General features: G+C 37.8%; 1 protein-coding gene across 2 annotated transcripts in view; it reads right to left on the bottom strand.

The window, feature by feature from the left end:
• Window positions 1–19,968, bottom strand: part of LMBRD1 (LMBR1 domain containing 1) — a 67,503-nt gene that overhangs the window by 23,309 nt on the left and 24,226 nt on the right. For both annotated transcript variants that reach the window (XM_059842657.1, XM_059842658.1), the window contains exons 8-9: window positions 3,997–4,122; window positions 1,380–1,532 (exon numbers count right to left, since the gene is read on the bottom strand). In XM_059842657.1, the coding sequence (XP_059698640.1) occupies window positions 1,380–1,532; window positions 3,997–4,122 (279 nt within the window). The remainder of the gene's footprint in view (window positions 1–1,379; window positions 1,533–3,996; window positions 4,123–19,968) is intronic.

Genomic DNA, 19,968 nt, shown 5'->3' with positions numbered 1-19,968 from the left:
GAAGGCTCTTCAAGTGACACTAAAACAGCTCTGCAAGAGTTAACTTGTAATTAAGTAATAGACATTACCACCTTCACAGGACAGCTCTAGTCAAAGTAAACAAGTCCTCTGACATGCTTCATAGCACAACCATAGTTTAAGAAAAATCTGTCAGGAAAAATTATCCACCTGCAACTCTGCTTTAGTCTGTGATTCATGAGTCAACAACTCACAGTGACTGTCACAGTTACTGAGCGAATACAAAGCTTTCAAACCACAAAAACAAGGAGACACTGGAATACCATCCAGACTGTAGGTGATAAGCTATGAGTAAATAATGTTATTGTATACTTTCCTGTGAGAACACAATGAAATGTTCAAGTACCAGAGACAAAATTTATGGCCAACATATTTCTCAAATTTGAGCTTTATGTGAAAAGTTGTAGAAGCTTAATACTTTATAAACAAGCTGTATTAAGTATTTTTAAATCAAAAGGAAGGCTCCAAACTGTTAACCTGAATAGTTAGGGATATTTGTCCTTTAAATGAAAGAGCTCAGTCTATATTTGTAATGTATCATAGCACGATAACTCCACAAAGAATTGCACACTGAAAGCTTTTGTTCAATGGCAATTTCAGCCCATTGCCTTCAGCACTCAGCATTACCAGCAGCAATGACAGAAGAAATTGTTTACAACCCACCTCCCACTCTCTCTAGCTTTCCCAAAAGCAGCCCACAGTTGAAAGTAATGCTGAAATTTTTTCCTACATCTAGTTGGCAAGAAATACTTTGTATGGCAATACTGTTCATAAAAGTACTAGTCTTCAAAACCAGGTATCTACTGAAAATCAAAGTCCTAAGATCAAAGAGACCAAGATAAAAGCTTTGCCCCAGTAATCATCTCCTTTGCATTGGTTAAGTATCACGACATTACATTCTACTCAGCTACTTTACTATTTATCAAGTAATTCCTTGGCAAGATGCTTGTTCCAAATGCATATATTATCAAAGTGTCTCTCATTTCTGCTGGATACATGTAATTTAGATTAACCTAAGCTAACTGACAGCTACAGAATTCTTCCTTCTCTTCTTCCCATTTTCATATGTTTGATTAAAAAAAGTAAGACACTGAGATTTTCTATATGGCAGTAGCACCAAAGTAAATCAGCTAGGATTTGTGCATTTTTAATCTTAATTAGAGCTGAAATAAAGTAGAAGGTTTTCCAACAGCTCAGAGTTCACTATAGGGCTATCATTGTGTAGTACTGAAGCAAATTTAAAAAAAAAAAAAGCAGTTGATATTCAGGGTGGTAATTGATAAATTTTACCTGTGATTTATGTGGGGAAAAGCAAGTTGGAAGTTATTTCAATTTAAGTACCAAAAAGTGAGAAGTTTTACCTTTAGAGGTCGAATAGCTTCACAAGCTTTTGTCCACCAGCTTTTTTCAATAGACTCCAGATGCCTCTCTCTCCTTCGAAGTGTCCTTAACCTCTCTTCCAGTTGTTGTAAAGTCCGTCTATCCCTCGATGACAGAGGACGACCATCTCTGCACTGGTTACAAAAAGAATGCAAAAGATCAAGAGTCACCAAATCAAGATAAAAGACTTGACAGCTACTTAAATTATTCACAACAACTCTAAAGAATTTCTAGTATATAATTGATGCCTGTATAACTTCTATGAATATCAAGAGCATGAAGCACAGAAGTCACAAGCTGCAACAAGAGGAATTCCTATTAGGTGGCAGAAACCACTTTTCACAATAAAAATTTTCAAAAGCTTTAACAGGGTGGATAGTCTCCATGGCTAGAAATGGTTTAAAAGCACAGTCATGATCTAAATAACCTGACCTAACCTGAGAAAGGTCCATATTTTGTGTGGAGGGTTGAACATAGCAATTTTCAGGTCACTTCCCATTAAATTCCACGATTAAGCTTACATATCCAACTCAGCACTTCTTATTTTCTTTCCAACATTTCACTTGATACTCAGCTATGTTTCTTGAGCAAGAAACACAGGTCAGATAAGAGGTAGCATCACCCCAAGAACTAGTTTAATGTACCAGATAGTTTGATTACTATGTTTAAGAAAGTATTTTAATTTTGAGCCTTTACACTGAGCAGGAACCATTACACTCTGCTAGAAAGTGAGCAGCACATCCTCACATCTCAGTTATTTGCTATAAGCAAAAGCAACAAAATGGGCATTAGGGAGCTGAACCAAAATTGTTTCTAACATTGATGCTTATGTATTACAAACTCACACTTGGGGAAAAAAAGATTCTTTTACAGTAGGAAATGAACAAAACTATATTTTAAAGTCTTGTAATTGCTTATTAATTTCCCTCTTATTTTAAAGGATCCATCATACAAATAATATAACAGTTTATACCACTGAATAAAAAAAATTAAATTTGTCAAAAAGACTACGACTATATTATAGGTGTGCATAACACTTAAATTTGAGATTACAATGTACTTTTAATAGGAACACATATACTATACCCTGTATAGCACCTCTGTGACTTAGAAAGGACTTTTTGACAACAGTTCAAGCTCCCAATCTGCAAGCTCAAGCTTCAATTATTTAAGACTAATGAAATAAGCCTACCAGATGTACTAACAGTACAAGAACATACTACATATTGAATCTCAGCAGCATACCTTCATACTTCTAGTTTCTACTGTATAGTAGTCTCAGGCTCTGTATTGTTGTAGTCTCTACTATACTACTGTATAGTAGTCTCAGTCTCACTTTCTTCACAACTTAATGCACATATAACTGAAGAACTAAGATATCCATTACAGAATGAGGCAGAATCCTGACCAGAATCCATAAACCAAGGAAAACTAGTTTGCACTAAAAGTCACTTTACAATATAAACATAAACTAAGAACTCCCTAGTTTTTGAACCTAAAGTTCTGCCAGACTGAATAACAAGACCAGCTGCATGCAAATTATCATAATCCAACAAGGTCTTCTGTAATAACTAATGATCCATTTGTCACAGCTTTCTCATTTTTTTCATATTGATTCCAGTAAGGGATGCTTTTGTTGCTGTAGTACTTTGTGCAAAACCAAAATATGATAATTTAAACAGACTACTTTTTAGATTTCCTTATTCAACAAAATATCTAGAACACTGAGGATGCCCACACTGTAGAGGTAAGCCAAGTATCAAGGGAAGACTGTTGGAACTGCTTCAACATCTCTTAGGTCTACCATCACAGAGCATATAACAGCACAGATGGACTGCCAGGATGGAAGCAAGGCACCTCAATGTCACTTTTTCCAATCAAGTAAAAACACTGGTCAAGCCATTATCTGAAATGATTTGAAAAAAGAGGTGAGAGATTCTCCCCTACCATCTTGTATGTAAAATCTTACCCTCCCCTTTGGCTTGCACTCAGATTGTTAAAAGCGTCTTGATTATATAAGGCACAGCATTCCCATTAGCTGCAAAACCATCATGGGTTTACAAATGGTGTTCATATCCCAGTGATATTTAGGACTCAGAACAGCTTTCCATTTGTATGCTCTTCCTAAAGAAATTATTTATAACAGCAAGGTACATTAACTGGGAAGCAAGAATATCTGGAGCTGTTATTTATTCATAAAGATGATTAATAGTTTAATGAATCTAAATCATGACAGCTCTTTGTAGCAAGTATCCAGTGTTAACTGTAGTATATTGAGTAAATCAACAGACTGGATGCTGTTTCTGAGAGCAGACTAAGTAAGGTTAATATCTACAAAGCACCTCTTCCATCCAAGCTGGCCTGGAGAAGCTTGAGTTTAATTTGTTAACACTTATTAGCTAGACAAATAACTACTGCTGCAGGACTGACATAAAGAATGTAATCACTGCTACACAAGTGACCACATGTGTTTCAAGCTCAAATAACTGCAAGCTTGATTTGCTATTTTTTCTGGAACAGACTCTACAGCATGACCATGTACTAGTAAGGAAGGAAAAAAAAAAATCATTAAGAAAGTAAGAACAAGGAAGACCTTACCTTTGATTTAATCCTCAATAAATGTTGTTCCACTTCTTCAATATCTTCAGTGTTCTCCAAACGTTCATAAGAAGCACTGGTAGTTCCCTTAATCAAGTTTAGAGGCAAAGCTGACATACCATAAGCCTTAAATAAAAAGGAAACATACATACTCAAATTTTCTGCCATATCTTGTCATCTGATAAGGCTAGTCTATGTTGTATAGCTATGAGGTAGCACAAATGGGTGGTTTTTCATCCTATCTCTTACTAAGGCGTCCAATTCCTTTCCCCTTTTGAGCAAAACAAAACAAACATGCAATGCAAATTCCAGCATCCCCCATCATCCCAGTGGTACTTAAGCATCTCATGACCATTCAGACATGTATTAAGATTTCATATAAGCACAGTACACTGATGATTTATTAAACTACCCTCGTTTTTTGTAAATCACTTAGCTTCCAGAACCTTAACCTTCCCACTTTAGATCAAAATCAACATTTTATGCAATACAGAAATTTCTAGAAATTGAACATTAGTTTTAGAAGAAAAGCATACACAGTTTCTTTGCAGCCAGTAATACTCAAGTTGCTTTTGTATAAAAGTGAGCTGAAAGTACCTAATTCACTAAAACCAAAATTCTGCAGTAAAAAGGCAACAAAAGTTACGTGAACAACTGAACTCAGTTACATTCCAAGACTGCTTTGACACCCATTCACATTCATAAATTTTGCCAGAATTTATTCCTCATTATAAATTCTATGTCATTCAATGTGTTTTGCCAACTTTTACATCAACAGTAGACCCAGATTTTTCCAATGCAAAGTTAATAAGCTTCCCACTAACAAAAAGAAATATATTTGAAGCAAGGTAAACAAGAAAATGGCACTACTTTCTCTCTGTTACCCTATGATTCTTATGGATCAAGAGCAAGATCAGAAGTTACTCCAGGCAGTCTACAGACATTAGCCATAAGCTTGTAATTTGTTTATTGTAGATGATTTGTTGCTCTTACTGCAGAACTCAGCAGGAAGGTTCTTTCATCCCTCAGCAATTAACACACACTATTTTACTAGAGTCTTTGATATATGAACACTTGCTAATTTCAGAGAATTGTTTAGGAAAAAGACCTCTAAGATTATCCAGTACAACTAATAAGCCAACACTGCCAAGTCCATCACTAAACCATATCCCTAAGGGCCATGTCTTTTCAATACTTCCAGAAGCTTGAAGAGCGGTTTTCTAGATGTTCACAGAAATACCACTCCCTCTTTCAAGCACAGCTTTACATTTCCTACTGAGAATAGATCTAACACATGCCGGTGTGTTAAAAATGTCACCATACATGCTGTCATACCATGAGTTTTCTGTACACAAGACACAATTTGACCTGCTTAGAAACCTACTTCAACATTATAAAGTCTCATGCACTGAACCCAGAGCAAGGCACTGCCCATTTTTGACTGTATTTTTGAATATTCCATAACTTAGCCTGGGCTTGACAACTGTCTGTAAATGTGTGTCAGCTCTCCATTTAGACCATCTCCTTTGAGAGTATTAAGCTGCTTTGCCACCCACATGAGGGTGCAGATATTGTCAAGGTAGACTTCAGCAAAGCCTTCAACACCATATCCATAGCATTCTCTTGGAAAAGCCAGCAGCCCACAGCTTGGATAGGAGCTCTTTGCAGGGTTAAGAACTGGCTGGATGGCCAGGCCCAGAGAATGGTGGTGAAGGGTGCTGCATGCAGCTGGCAGCCAGTCACCAGTGGTGTCCCCCAGGGATTTGTGCTGTCCCCAGCTCTGTTTAATGTCTTTATTAATGATCTGTGTGAAGGGAGTTAGTCTACCATTGGCAAATTTGCAGATGACAAATTGGGGGAGAGTGTTCATCTGCTGCAGGGTAGGAGAGCTCTGCAGAGGGACCTGGAAAGGCTGGATCAATGGGCCCAATCCAATGATATGAGGTTTAACAACATCGGGTTCCAGGTCCTGCACCTTTGGCCACAACAAACCCCTGCAATGCTACTGCTGGGGACAGAGTGACAGGACAGTGGCCAGGTAGAAAGGGACATGGGGGTAATGATGGACAGCCAGCTGAACATGAGCCAGAGTGTGCCCAAGTGGCCAAGAAGGCCAGTGGCATCCTGGCCTATATCAGCAAGAGTGTGACCAGCAGGAGCAGGGCTGTGATTGTACCCCTGTACCCCCTAACTCTGCACTGCTGAGGCTGCACCTTGAGTGCTGTGTCCAGTTCTGGGCACCCAATTTAGGAAGGATGTTGAGGTGCTGGAGCAAATCTGGGGAAGGGCAACAAGGCTGGTGAAAGGTCTGGAACATAAGTGCTATGAGGAGCATCTGAGGGAGCTGGGGTTGTTTAGCCTGGAGAAAAGGAGATTCAGGGGAGACCTTATCCCTCTCTACATCTCCCTGACAGGAGGCTGTAACCAGGTGGGGGTTGGCCTCTTCTCCCAGGCCACCAGTGACAGGACAAGAGGATACAGTCTTAAACTGCCACAGGGGAGGTTTATGTTGGACATAAGGAAAAAGTTCTTCACAGAACGGGTGACTGGGCCTCGGAATGGGCTGCCCAGGGAGGTAGTAGAATGACTGTCCCTCAAGGTGTTTAAGAGAGGACTGGATGCAGCCCTTGGTGCTATGGTCCAGCTGACAAGGTGGTGTTAGGTCATAGGCTGGACTTGATCGCAAAGGTCTTTCCCAACCTAGCTGATCCTGTGATTCTGTAAAAAGCACTCTCCCATAGCTCTCTTCTCTAAGCCAAACAAAAAATTCCTTCAGCTTTCATTTATGGGTTGCTCTCTACAACTTTGTAATCACGTCTATAAGTGTTCATTGGAGTCTCTACAGTTGATACAGTTGACTTGTTTCATAAACTAGGGGACCAAAACCAGACAATTTTCAGATGTGGCTTTGGAAGTGTCAAGTACAATGACAATGTCTACGCTCTTGCTGAGACAAGCCCTGGACACTGTCTGTATCTCTGCTGCAAGGCACACTGCTGGATCATGCTCACCTTGCAGCCCACTAGGATTTCCAGGTCATTTCCAGAAGAACCATCTCCTAGCTGATCAGACCCAAGCATTACCTGTTGCTTGCAATAAACCCACTGCAAGAAACTACCTTAAGATCTGCTAAACCTGATATTCTTGTTGGCCCAATCCTCTCATCTGTCAATGTCTCTGTGGTGGCTCCTTGTTCTATCTACTTCTCCCAGTTTGACATATTTCTCAAATTATATGATTACTCAATTCCATCACTCAGATGATTTGTGAGGACTAAACAGTATTGGGCCCATACTGACCCTAAAGAGCTCATTCAGGTCAGCTCATAGTGTAACTGCAGAATTTAGGGGACATGTGAACACCACACAACATCAACTAGAAGGCAGGTCAAAATTTACCTGAGGTCCCTCTCTGGAACACAAAACATTTCTAGCCAGTGCCAGTACACAGAAACACATAAGAGAGTACTATGACAATGTGCCTGAACAATTTTAACAAACCTCAGCTTAGAAGTAATTAGGTTTCCACATATGAGGTTTCCACCTGTTCTTCAAACAGCTATCAATCAACATAGCAAGTATTCACTCTATGAAGAAGTTAAGAAATAAAATCCAGGGCTTTAAAGCTTAGTCTAAGTTTCTACAAAGAAAAACACAACTCTCAAAGTGATGTATTGTTTTGCTGTTTTTGAAAATGTGAACTACATACTTGAACATCAAGCTTGCTCCAGTGATAAAGGCTGTCTAAGGTCCTTCCCTGAATACAGAAGATGCTAATAGTAAGATGATGAAGCAAGTAAGGCTCCCATCATCACTGTGGGAAAAGAACACATTGGTCCTTCAAGATAACATACAGAATGAATGACAGAAAAATGAGTCATCTCATCTGATGTGTCACAGGTATGAACAGAAGCTGTATTAGCTCATTTTCAGGGCTGCATTTCCCTTCAGGCTGATAAAGAAGTTCAAAGTTGCCCTGGACAAAGTTTTAATCCCCTGGGTTAGTACAAGTGTTAAATTATTTAAGGGCTACTATGTTAGGCATCTGCAACTTAACAAGCAAACAATGTATTGAGGATAGCAAAGGAAAACAAACTGAAGATGTACACTACAGCCAAGAGAGGGCTTAGTCCTGAACCAAACTGTGGGTTCAAAGTTTGGAATGTGAATCAAAACATATCAAAAAGAGCCTTTAAAGCAGTTAACACATGTTAATTTATGTACATGAATTGATATAACAAGTAATTAATTCTTGACACACTTATGCCACTGAAACAACAGATTCCAAAATCACAATTTCTTGGTCTAGAATTGTTAAGCCAAATGAGAGACACTGTACCAAAGAGTAAAACCAGACATCCAAATGTGATAGTCAATGAGAGTATACATGCAGTTTTGTAACACGGGTTCTTAAAAATGAACTGAGTCTGGTACCAAACACCAAGTGTTCAGGCTGGTATCTGATAACCCATGTTGCAAGGATAGGTCTCTAAGGCCTCAGGCTCTATCTCTGCTCTTGCTTGGATGCCAGATCAGCTTCATGAAAACCGCATTTTTGAGTAGAAAAAAAAATCCAAAATTTAAGTTAAACCAACTTATTTTAGAGACTCCTCTCCTCTCTGCTCTCCTCTCTTGAATCACCACAAATGCTCAACATAAGAGATCACCACTATCATTTAGCTTAAGGGCTGGAAAGCCAAATCCTAAGAGCTCACTACCTCTATTAACTGCAAGTTAGAAGCATCATCCATGAGCAGCTGTCTTGTTCTGATTTGAGTTTCTGCCCACAGGCATCTCTGGATAGATGAAGTTTTTACTTATAGACCTTTTGAAGCATAAGGCCTTCTACTCTAAATGATAAGAAAAACACAGAACAACTTACTGCAACAGAAAACCCAGCTTCCCAACCCTATCAGAAAAGTCTAAACAAAGCTTTTGAGACTCCTGTCTTATTTGTTACTCATGGAAGTGGTAGTTCAGTCAGACAGTAATTTGACAATAAATCCATCTACAGGAGGAGCCTGTAACTCCCATGAATGCAACAAATAGATTAGTACCATTATGCAGTACCCGCTGGCACTGAAGAGCAGCAAGAAGCATGCTCTACCTGTTCTCTGAGCTTGGCACTGAACTCAAATAAAATCCACGCTCCAGACACAGCATTCAATACCCTATGAGAAACTACATAAGCATTGTGTCTAATTTGCTTAATCTCCACTATTCCCAGGTCCCTTTCCTTCTCATCCTGCAGCAGATTCAGCCACTCTCGTGTCATTCACAGTTAGGATTTAGAAGGAAGAGTTGCTGTTCTGACTCTTAGTCTCTTGCAGACTCAGCATGTTGCAACACTTGAGACTTGCCAAACTCACATAACCCATGGCCAGATAAGGGAAGTCTTTCGTACTAGTTGCCTGCTATGCTGATAATTGTCACTCAGAAACAGAAAGCAGAACATAAGTTAAGTTGCAACAAGTTGTAAAATCATGTTCTACTGAAGTTGTTGCATCAAGCAACTACTTGAGGGATAAACTCTTGAGTATTAAAAAGATCCAGAAAGGTTTTCCACTGGAAACTATAACCTCTAGCAAAATTAGCGTAAGATTTCTAAATTGCACAAACTATAAAAGAATATCACCTAAAGGGAGTACTAAGGTGGGAACACCTAATCATCAACCATTTCAGCCATAAGCACATAGATCAGTTGAGAGGAAGACAGCAAACCACATTAAAATTAATACAGTAAATTACTAAAATAGAGTTAAATTACTTAAAGCTAAACACCTACCACAAAAAGGCTGAAGCCATTAGGCATTATAATTTAACTGGAAGTTGATTATGTTTCATTTTATAATCTGCTATATTCAGGTAATAAGATATGGTCAAATGATTAACCTGTGGCCCAAAAAGGATAATCTCTCCTTGTTAGAGATCAAACAGAACAAGTAAATTTTTTCTCAGCTTGGTGCACGACCAGAACTAAAAACAAAGATAGCTTAACAGCTTTTTCTTGTTAAAGATACTTAAGAAATAAACTTGTGATGTCAATAAATCATTGAAAAGGATTTGTGTAGCACATCAGAAGGACTTCCTCCACCTTTTATTATTAGGGGGTCTATATATCATGCAAGTGGCTTTAAAGTGGTTATCACTGAGGTTTTTTAAAGATGTCTATCTAGTCTTGGGCAAGAAGTGTAGAAATAAATATTGACAAACATTTCTTGCACAGCAGTGCCCTCTAGCGAAGTCACATAAAAAGCCAAATTAAAAAGAGAATTCTTATGACCATTGCATAAAAGACAACAGAAATGTTCTCAGCTTTAAAGATACAAATATTCATATTCCCATTTTCTTACAATATCTTTTTTCAATACTTCACCTTGAAGTGTGACCATGAAAGACAAAATGTTCAGTTCTACCAACTAGACTGATAAAAATGCATCTATTCAAGTTAGAAACAGCTAAACTATTTTAATACATGCAGTATTTAAGAAATACAGTGAAGTATGAGCTAATTTTCTTCAATACAAATGCCCCAGTTAAAAACCCCCTCCATTCAAATAATTATTTTGGTATAGAAGATGCTTTTATATTCTAGTAGCCTAATCAGCTTTTTATTTCAATTATGCTAACTACAAGAGAAGTCACAGGATACATTTTCCCCTTAACAATTGACACAATTCAGTTGCTTCTACTGAAAAGTTTCCTATGGATACAAGGCATTCTTGCCAGCATTGCTTCTGACTGGGCACATTGGTCAGTCCAATTAAGACAGCCTCAAGGGAGGTGCACTTTAAGGCATCACACCAACCCAAGCAACCCTGAGTTTGTCTAAGAGGAACTGGCACTCTACTTTGATTGAAACTGTACCTTCTCTGTGCAGCTTGATGGCCCAGTTCTCCTGAAAAGTAATCTGACCTTCCAAGGATTCATCATCTGCTTTCTTCTAAAGTCCTGTCTCCCATCTTTGACTACCTACTCATACTACCATTCAAAAATAAAAACTGGAATTCAACAATCTTGTTTCCAGAACATCATTAAGCATGGAAAATAATGACAGCAGTTCTTCCCTTATATAATTTCCCTTAAATTATGAGAGGTAAAGGAGAAAGCCTAAATGCATCTGAAGATGGCAAACTCTCTCATGGAAGCTGGCTATTTGCTTCCTCTAAAAATCTCATGCCATACAGCTTCAAAAGTCATTCAACACGTTATCTGGTAAAAATTCAGTGTTTCATGGGAAGTTTTAGCACCCAGTCTTCAGTTACTATGAGAATGCATAACTTTTGAATAACATTGTTATAAAAGACATCTCAAAGCGTGGAACAGATTGACCAAACAGAACAGATAGGTTCACTATGGCAATTCTTGCATGATCTGCAGTACTCAACATGAATCTTGCACTGAGTACTTGTTTCTCCATTTCTCTATTCTTCATCCCTACAGTATCCTGCTATAGATTCACCTTCATTTCTCATAGTGTTTTCTCTCCGCTATACAGACTCATTATTTGTCAGTGTTTAAGTGGACAACAAATGCTGTCAGTTTCTAGGATACAGAAGCCAAATACAACAGCCTCTACATTACAGCTGTTCTACTACACACTGTGAACTTGTTGCTTGCTGGACAAAACATCTGCAGAAGAGTTAATTCTGCTTCAGTTACAATATTGACCAGAATTATCTTGCCTAGCAGTCACCTTCTATACTGCTCCATCAGGCTCAGAAAAGCGTTAACAACCAAAAGATTAATCTACTTTCCAATTCTAAAATTTTAAAGTACAAAACTACAATTTATCAATCAGTTTAATATCTACAGTTCTCAACAGTGTAGTAGGAATCAGGTTGTTAAAACAACCAGCAAGCTGGTTTGTTATTTTATTTACTCCTTCACAGAGAAGTGAACACAATGAAAGAATTACATTTCTATTTCAGAATTGGCATTGAAGTAATTAAATAGTAATGACGATAAATTGATGAATCTCAATTTCTCAATAGCTGTTTGACATCTGTTTAAAAGACTATTACTAGTGAATGAGTGCTTTTAAGATTAGACAGATTCTAAAAAGTTTTAAGCTCTTTAGCTGTTAATAACATCAAGTGAAGAAAAGTAAATCATAATCTGGACAAAAAATTAGATGTGACAAGGTCATCACATTTGTGAGTAGACAAGCCAAGCTTTCTAACATTTCTTCTTTCAGGATGGAAAAAAAATGAGCATTTTATAGTTCCATAAGAAATCAAATAATGCTTATTAAACATTTGGAAAAATTACAAAGCCAATTATAAGCACTATTCAAGGACATGCTAAGTGAGATTCACAAGATGACTCAAAAATTAATCTGCCTATCATTGTATGAGCAACTCATTATTCTGTCTCAAATTCAAATAGCTATCTGGAGCTGACAACAACTATTGTTTTAATACCTAAGGCCATATAGAACCATTTCAATGAAAAACACATTAATGAAAGAATAGATGCTAACTACATCATCTCTGAAACTGTTTCAAATTTTCCCCCAGTCAAAACCAGCATAGCACTGCAGGCCTAATTTATCATTTTCTTGTTACTATTCCATACTTATAGACATAGAAAGCTGTCAGTATAAATCATCAAGGTCATGGATTTGCAGAACCCCCCTGAAGATCACCTCTTCATATGTCTTACAAAACAATTTTAAGTATCAAGCATTGTACATCAGTCCTATACATTACATAAAGCCAAAAAGTAGACTGTGTGATAAAGCTGGAAAACAGAAAAGCAATACCAATTAAGGATTATGTTGAGAACTGAGATGTATCAAGACATAGGTCTAAATAATGTTGTTCATTTAAACATTGCATGTACTTTAGAAAATGAAGTATGTTTATGCTCTTGCCAGTAATATTACTGTATCAAGTGAACATTTGTAGAATTCATCCACACTGTTTTACTTTTCCCCTTAAAAAGGTAAAAATTTAGCATACACAAGTTGCATCTTTCTTGTCCCTTCCTGGTCTTCCAAACAGTCAATTAAAATCAAGAAAAGATTATTCTTCGGTGAATTTAGCAGATAAATCCAACATGAAGTTTTAATATTATATTCTAAAAAGACATGCTAAAAAGTATCCGCTCAAATTCAGTCAAAAGAAACCTAACTGCAGCTTTTATATTTTTACATCCATTTACAGAAGGAAACAACTTTGCCAATTCAGAGTAGGGGAGCAACCAAACTTTTAATACCTATTCTTAATCTAAATAATACAAATTTCTTTTTCCTTTATTTTCTAACTGCAACTTGGTTGGACGAAAAGCAGTCTCCCTTTCACTTACACAACGAGCTCCTGAAAATTGCCACCTATCAAAGTACTTCAAAGTTATTACTATCTTCTAACAGAATAATTTTGCACAAACTAGAAGTTAACACATTACTAACTTATTTTCTGAAATTGTGTAGTTTTTCAACAACATGTCCAGCGCACTTCTTGAAACACTAGTTGTACTGAGGTGAATAAACCATAGTAAGAATCCCTAATAAATATTGTCTTATTTTTTCCACAAATTAACAGCTGTGATGGAATAAATAGTTGTCCAACATAAGGTAAAGAAGATTATAACAGTAAAACCAGTATTGTAGAAAAAATTAATCCAACAAAGAACCAATATTTTTGTCAATCATTGTCACTTCAACAGCTGCATAGGCTAGACCTAAGCTTAAAGAGAAGACACCTCACACCATGAGGTACAACACTGTGACCCACTGATCCCGCTGTAAACCCTGCAGACCCACACAGCAGAATGCCTGGGGTTTGGCAGGACTTTTGAGGTCATCCAGTTCAACACCTGTGCCCAAGGAGGGTGACTTAGAGCTGCTTGTCCAAGACCATGTACATATGGCTCCTGAGTATCTCCAAGGAGGAGACTCCACAATCTCGCTAAGCAACCTGCCAGTGGTCAGACACCTTCACAGTATTTCAGCTTGTGCACTCTGTCTCTGGTCCCACTCATAGATACCAGTGAACACAGCCCAGCTCCATACTCTTCATACTCCTCCTTCATGTTTGTACATGTTGGTAAGACTCCCCCTAAGTTGTCTTTTTGTCTTGGCTGACAGTCCTGGCTCCCAGCCCTTCTTCATAAGAGGAAAGTGTCTTGATTATTTCTGCAGGCCTTCACCAGGTTCCCTTCTACAGGTCCATCTCCCTCCTACTGAGAAGACAAGAACTCCAGATGGGGCCTCACCAAGGCTGAGAATAAAGGAAGAGTCACCAACAACCTGCTGGCAATACTCCTCCTAGTGCACTTCAGGATACCACTGGCCTTCTCTCAGCAGGAGGACATTCCTGGCTCATGATTAACTTGGTGTCCACCAGAACTCCCAGGTTCTTCTCAGAGCTGCTTTTCTCCTGAGTGGTCCCCCCTGGATATGCACACATTCATTCCTCCTCAGCTTTGCAGTTCGCTTGCTGAATTTGATCATGTTCCTGTCAGCCTAGCAAGACTTATCCAGCCAAGCAAGGTCCTTCTGGATGGCTCCAATATAAACTCCAGAGAGTATTCTCCCAGTTCTGTGTCAAGTTTGCTGAGGGTTCTCCCCCATCATCCTGATCATTAATGAAAAAGTTGAATAGAACTGAAACCAGTATCAATCCCTGGCATACACCACAAGTGACTGCCCTCCAACTAGACCTCATGCCACTGATCACCATCAGTGGGCTTAGATATTCAGCCAATTTTATATTCACTTCACTATGTGCTCATCCAGCCCATATTTCACAAGCTTCTCTATGAGGATCTTTTGGGAGAGGCTCAACATGAGCTAGATGAACATTTTCCAAACATGGCAAAGTCACATCACCAACAAGAGATGCTGTTCGCCTGTTACAACAGTATAGTAGTGTGTGAAGAGCTGAACACTGACATGGGAAGTATTACTCTGAAAACAGCTTAGCTCAAAACTCTTCTTCAGAATAAAATTTTTGAAGCTTCAGAATTAAGCTAGGCAGACCTGTCCATAAATTTGCTTCCAGAATTTTGAATTATGTTTAAAAATTGTACTGTAGCTATATGAATATGATCTAGAGACAGCATTCATTTAAACTGTTATACACAGTTAGAAAGACATCATGCTGTTGGAAAAACATTCTGGCTGACCACACATCTAATCAGTTTTTGGTTTCTTTGGTCCTAACCTACATGCCTGCTACAGCCCAAGTTACACATCTTAAAGTACCTTAGGAAGAATAACTGCTCATTGGAATGACCATAATAAATTTAAAAAAAAAAAAGCCAAAACAAAAAAAACCCCAAAACTAAAAAAAACCCAAAACTAAAAAACGTGAAAGTTTACAGGGCAAATGTAAGGAAGCAATTTGAGAATTTACTGCTATGGACTTTTTAATAAGGTGAGACACTTGTCAAATACAAAGATGTCTGGTTTAGATTACCGTTACACCCTACTGACAAAATGTCTAGCCTCATGCTAGACACCTTTGATCTTGCTTTGCAATCAAGTGTTAGAGAAGTTCTGTTTTTCTGTAGGATGCCAACACTACTGGAAAAAGGTTCTGACTCAAAAACCACACAGCTCACAGCCAGACATCATTATAGCCCAGAGAAGACACTGATGCCACATTCTGCAGGACTGTCCCAAATAGCACCACATGGAAAACTAAACAAAACAAACCAATTTATGTTCCATTTAAAGTGTGGAGTTAAAATCCTCTAAATACTCCTTTTATTCCTTAATCATCTTGCTTGCAGCTCGTCTTCTCATTTGAATGACATGGTGTTAAGAAATACTATTAAGCATTTACTTTGCTTCTGACTCCTGAAGATATTTCCTAGCAAGCATGAAACTTGAATTAAAATCTAATTCTTATAATAATTATTGCTTCTTAGTAGGTACCAAGTACATACACAATCTTCTGTATTAAGTTATCAATGAAAGTAGTTGCGAATTTTCTCAGTGACCTTTTTTTGGAAAAGCAACTTTTGCAATAACTCCTTAAGCTGGTAATTTCCATGCTAATACCCTCCCCAGTGATTTACCTTAAGGGATGAGATGCTTTCAGGATCATTATTTATTACTAATACCTCCAAAAGCTTTTAACTAGTATTTCACAGAAATTGAGGAGATCAGGAACTTTTCATACCAGAGGAGTTTTATTTCTTTGGCAATTTCAGTTTTGACAGTGTACTTCATCCTATCCCATTCAGATGCTGGGAAAAAGCTCACAACTCAAGAGCAAAACTCTGCATTTTTCCACAAATTGCAAGAAAAACTCTTCTCTGTATGTATCACTAGATCAAATTTACTGTGATTTTGATGTTTGAAGCCATAGAAAATGGAACCCAGGAATCTAATGTAATGACAACCCCACTGAACTGTAGCATTACCTACATATGTATCATAGCCAGTAACACAAGTACTCAGTTATCTGCAAATCCAGTCCAGCACGGTGCTTCAATTTGTGTTGTCCCTCAACTGTCATCTTCACCCCCAAATCCTAACATATCAAATGCTACAACACAGTACGATCTGATAAGAATTCTGTTCTTCATTGCCTTGACAGCTCACCATGTACTTCAGAGTAATGTATCAAAAAAATCAGGGCCTTGAGAGGCCCCAAATACTGGAGTGATGCTTAAAAATAGGTTTTAACTATATTAGTCCTTGGGGTAAATTTGTTAGTTCCATAATTTAAACTGCAGCCATTTACAGTCTCAGTAACACCACCCTGCTGCATCCCTCCTCCTATGGAAGCAGGAGGACATGCTTTCATAAAGGAGCCTAGATACACACATATGCTGAAGTGAGCTTTTGCTCTCTATTTCTACCCAAATTCAAGGCTACCTACTGACAGTGCCAAAGTCTTTTCCCCCCAACTTCTCACATTATTGTATATTACCACAAGACAAATTCAATTTTAGAGCAGCCATAATCTAATTCTTCATGCTGAAGGCCACACAAAGCAGTACTGTTAACATACATTCAACTAATTGTAGAATGGATAAATTGCACTGCCAGGGACTTTAATAAAACCACTTGATTCATCTCTTTCATGGTTTCTTCCATAAATAACATTTTAAGATTAAATCAGTCAACTGCAGTCACAGCATTCCTATTTATTTTTTGAGCTTTGTGTTATAGCAGGCATTCAATGTAAAGCCATTTTAAATTAGGTATGAAGGGATTTGCTAACATATTACTTATTACAATACAACCTTTATTAGATAAGCATTTAGCATAGATTTTTTTCTTTACTGTGAATGAATACATAGAAGATCAGATATATCTGCTCTTAACTTCCCTTTAACAATAGAATAGCAAACTCTGGCACTGAAACAGGCTAAGGATATGCAGAAGTCAGGGGAAAATCAAAAATTTTCAGTTACGCCTATACTATAAACCCTCAACCCTTCACTGTGTGAACCACAGATCTGAGATCACCTCCATTCAGAGACACATGAACTCTGATACCACACACAGTGTCCCCATCTATTCTTTTTTCCATCATCTACTAAGCATTTGTGGAAAATTTTGAAACAGGAGTCTTAGCTCCTGTGTTCACTCTTACATAACAATATTCTCTTTCTGTATTTAAAAACAGCAACTCACACCAATGATCAAAGAGCGGTTTGATGACTAAGCACAAACATCTCCCACCTTTGGAAACTGGGATAAACAATTTGATAGGCAGCAGAAGGCTGCCTGAAAAACAGACTTGTCTGTGCACTCATGTATGTCTCATCTAGAGGTGATTTTTTTTTATACAACTCTAATACAGCAAAAGAAAACCACTCCACAAAGACATGGGAAACAACCAAGAGAAAATAGTCACTCCTTCCAGAATCATGTTCTCCTGCTCTAAAGTAGAGCGAGTGGAGTAATCCAAACTGGCAAAGACAGGCTACACTCTGGACCCACCTCTCTCTGAAGTTCAGGCAAGTACAACAGGCCAGAAATTTTTCATTACTGAAGCAATTTTTGCATTATGAAATACGACTGGGATGAGTCCAGCCCATGCTGTTTCAGGTGAAAATAGCTTAAGTATGGAAGCCTGACCATCACTGCTGGTGGGAAAGGTGTTATGAAAGCTCTAGAGCACAAAGAAAACACTGTTCCAACTTGGAGAACAGACCTTCTCAAAAGCTTTTTCACTGTCTGTGACACATTTGTACCTCAGTCCACCCATATATCAAAACCAGCTCACTGCTAAGATTCTACACCTGCCTGCAAACAATGACAAAAAACTCACATCAGACATAGGTAACAACCCACTCCTGTTTGAGCTCATGCCCAAAACTTCTGTAAAATAGCTCCTCCATTTCTCCCACTCTCCCTTAACTCCTACTGTAAAACAGAACAGAGAGTTCCAGAGGAATGAAATACAACAGCTAAAAATAAAGGAAATCAATTTCACACTCCAGACATTTGCATAGACAGCTCAATTGAAGCTTACAAAGCAACAAATTAGCCCTAAAGTCTTAGTAATTAAGGCATTCAGGTAAGAGTTAGTTCTCATGCTTGATGTTTCACCTCATTTATCACTCAGTATTTATATAAGTTGTAAATATATTGACACTAAACCAACAGTATTGAAGATTTAGGTATTGTCTTCATCTGAGAAAACACAGAAAACACAGAACACTGAAGTTATTGAACATGGATTTCCAGGTTCCACATATTTCCAGGTTCAGCTGTTGACGACAGAAGCATACTGGGATACTCAGCTGAATGGTGCCTACGACCAGTATGGGCTCAAAAATAAGCAGGCAATAACACTGGAAGTAGGAAATATTAGCAGTAAATTGAAATAAATTCCAAGAATCACAAAATCATTAAGGTTGGAAAAGACCTCCAAGATCATCAAGCCCAACTTTTGATGGAATACCACTATGCCCACTAAACCATATCACAAAGTGTCACATCTGCTATGGTTTTTGTTGTAAATTGTTTACATTTCAGTCAGGAATAAAGTTGCTTTATTTTCACAATCTCACATTTTAGATGTTTGCTAACAGTTATAAAAACCATACTTGGTTGTTTGAACAAAACACTTATATTCTCCCAGCTAAGGTGTTTTTGCTTTTGTTAGTATCATGGCTAAAATAACAGTATATGTGCTCTTCAGCAATTCGAACAAGAAATTAATATTTTCTTCCATAATTAAGGGAAACTAATTAAAATCTGGCACATTATTACAGGCTAAGTGGAGGTCTAGATCATTTTTAACCATCATATGATCCAGATGTTAGCAAGATAGCTTGAATAATTTAATGACCCATGTCACTTAAAGAAAAGGCTTAAAGTAATAAAATTTATCATCTTGATCAGGTTAAAGCACTTTGTCAATGGGGCTGAGAGCAATTCACCTCACCTAAAATACCCACTAGTTGACCTGCTCAGTTGCTCTCCTACCTACTGCACAGATCCTGATAGCCACTAAGCTGTCGGGGTTCTGACACATCTGCGAACCTGTACTGAACTGCCTTCCATAATTCTGCTGTAACTTACAGCAGCTGGAGAGACAGAAAATCATTAGCTATACTTTTACTCATTTAACATTCTAAAGGTAGCATTTCATAAGCACCTTACCCCCTTCCCTCTTTCTTAAATCCTTTTTCAAGTTTAAACTATAAATGTATAAACTATACATTTCTAGTTTGCCTGAAATAGACACCTCCTTGAGTACCAATGCTTCAAAATAATTTACTGCATAAGCTATTGCTACAAAGGCACTTAGAATTCACCAGCAAAGCTATATGGGAGTAGCTATGTTAGAGCCAGGTTCCAATGGAAGAAAACAACATATTAGCAAGGACATGAACTTAAAGATAAAAACCTGTCAGAAAAACAGCAATTTGGGAGAAAATTTAAAGCTTTGTCTGTTATCAGCCAGTTATCTTAAGCTTTAAAGCTGCTTCTTTGTTGCAAAATTTTACCTTGACAACAAATTAAAACATGTAGTATTACAAACACGCTGATTATTCA

The sequence above is a fragment of the Haemorhous mexicanus genome, chromosome 3 (genome assembly GCF_027477595.1).
Source record: "Haemorhous mexicanus isolate bHaeMex1 chromosome 3, bHaeMex1.pri, whole genome shotgun sequence".
Taxonomy (NCBI): Eukaryota; Metazoa; Chordata; class Aves; order Passeriformes; family Fringillidae; genus Haemorhous; species Haemorhous mexicanus.
This window is presented reverse-complemented; position numbering and strand designations above follow the sequence as displayed.